Here is a 1781-nt window from a genome sequence, read left to right as displayed (position 1 = left end):
CTGTTACAAACTAGTCAGGGGGGATCAGCAGGCATTGGGGGAGTCGCTGTTTCCCCGAGCACCGCCAGGAGTGACCAGGAATAGCGGTCACAAGCTGGCAGAGGGCAGGTTTAGGTTAGATATCAGGAGGCGCGACTTCACGGTCAGGGCGGCTAGGGGCTGGAACCAAGAGAAGTGGTGCTGGCTCCTACCCTGGGGGTCTTTAAGAGGAGGTTAGATGCACATCTTGCTGGGGTCGTTTGACTCCAGTACTCTTTGCTGCCATGGCAGGGGTTGGACTCGATGATCTATTCAGGTCCCTTTCGACCCGACCTACTGTGAAACTATGAATTTAATTTTAAACTGCGTGCGTTATGCAGAGGCCAGAAAATTACATCTTGTTTAAAACACATTGGATATTTGCTTCTCCATACAGTTTATGAGAATAATATAAACAGTTTCATAAACACAGGAAGAAAGCGCTCTTGTTTTCACAAGAAAATTAAATAAATCCTGGTGCAGTTTGACAAGACTGGGAGAAAACATGGGCAATATACAGGTGACTTTCTCCTGTGACTAATTCCTCTGAAGCCGGTCTAGTAATGTGTTAAGGGAGTCTATGGCACTTCTAAGCAATGGATCAGGTTTCCAGATGCTCTAGTATCTTTTTTATAGCAGTGTTTTTCATCCTGTGGTCTGTGGAGCCCACAGACTGTATTTAAAGGGTCCATGAAAAATGACTATGATCAATCAAAAGTATGTGAATACCAACACTTACAATTCAAAGGTGTCTGCACCTCTGTTCAACATTTTTTAGGGGTCTACCAATGAAAAAAGGTTAAAAACCAATGTCTTTCTTACAGCATTGAAAACAGCATTCCTGATCATTGTCTAGTATTACTTTCTGGAATACAAATACTTTAGAATTGGTATTCATGGCTAAATTGCATTTTATGCTCAAATAACTCAATTTCTATGGAAAATGGGACATGATTGATTTTTTTTTAAAAGTAAACTGAAAGACAATGACTCTTTTATTTTATGTCTTGATATTACTCTTAGTCAAATTCCAGCAATAGCCACAGGCAATAAGATTTACTGCCAAAAATGTTTTCCCATAAATCACATTTTAATAGACGCGGTCACATGCCAATTTCATATTAAATTCTCTCGGCAGTTTTTAGTCTGACACTTTATCTTTACCGATTTCCTTTAACTTGTGTTTTATTTTATATCCAGTTTCCTGTTTCACAGTCGAGAGGCCACTCCGCGATATTTCAAGAGCAGGAGCTAGTACCCTGTGTAAAATGCAGCCTTGAGACATCTCAGGAACCTGAATTATGGGTCGGCTACAACCCGGAATGCAGCTCCGCGTCCCGCCTTTGGCTGCTTCTTGGCATCTCCACATACAAGCTGCTTGCCCTTAAGCCTTGCACGCGGAAGTGGGCAAAAATCTCACGAAAGCGCATCAGCCACATGGAAACCCAGCTGGGATCAGACAGAAGTGCCGCTGTGCAGGTAGCAGCTGGGGTAGTCGGCCTCCAACAAAGTGATTCCACCACAGCTGGGGAAAGAACAGCGGGGAAAACGCGCATCATCAATGCTATATAGATCTATATTTCTACATCTATCTATATGTCTGTCTGTCCATCTCTATATACAGGCATATCTCAGAGAGATTGCAGGTTTGGTTCCAGACCGCTGCAATAAAGTGAATATCGCAATGAAGCGAGTCACACGGATTTTTTGGTTTCCCAGTGCATATAAAAGTTATGTTTACACTATACTGGAGTCTATTAAGT

General features: G+C 42.4%; 1 protein-coding gene across 1 annotated transcript in view; it reads left to right on the top strand.

Annotated features, from left to right (window-relative positions):
• Window positions 1–1702: 1702 nt before the first annotated feature.
• The window catches only part of REXO2 (RNA exonuclease 2), a 9025-nt gene continuing 8946 nt past the window's right edge, over window positions 1703–1781 (top strand). The window contains exon 1 of the mRNA XM_019556523.1: window positions 1703–1707. Within this exon, the coding sequence (XP_019412068.1) occupies window positions 1703–1707 (5 nt within the window). The remainder of the gene's footprint in view (window positions 1708–1781) is intronic.

Source organism: Crocodylus porosus, unplaced genomic scaffold (genome assembly GCF_001723895.1).
Source record: "Crocodylus porosus isolate Cpor-Errol unplaced genomic scaffold, CroPor_comp1, whole genome shotgun sequence".
Taxonomy (NCBI): Eukaryota; Metazoa; Chordata; order Crocodylia; family Crocodylidae; genus Crocodylus; species Crocodylus porosus.
This window is presented reverse-complemented; position numbering and strand designations above follow the sequence as displayed.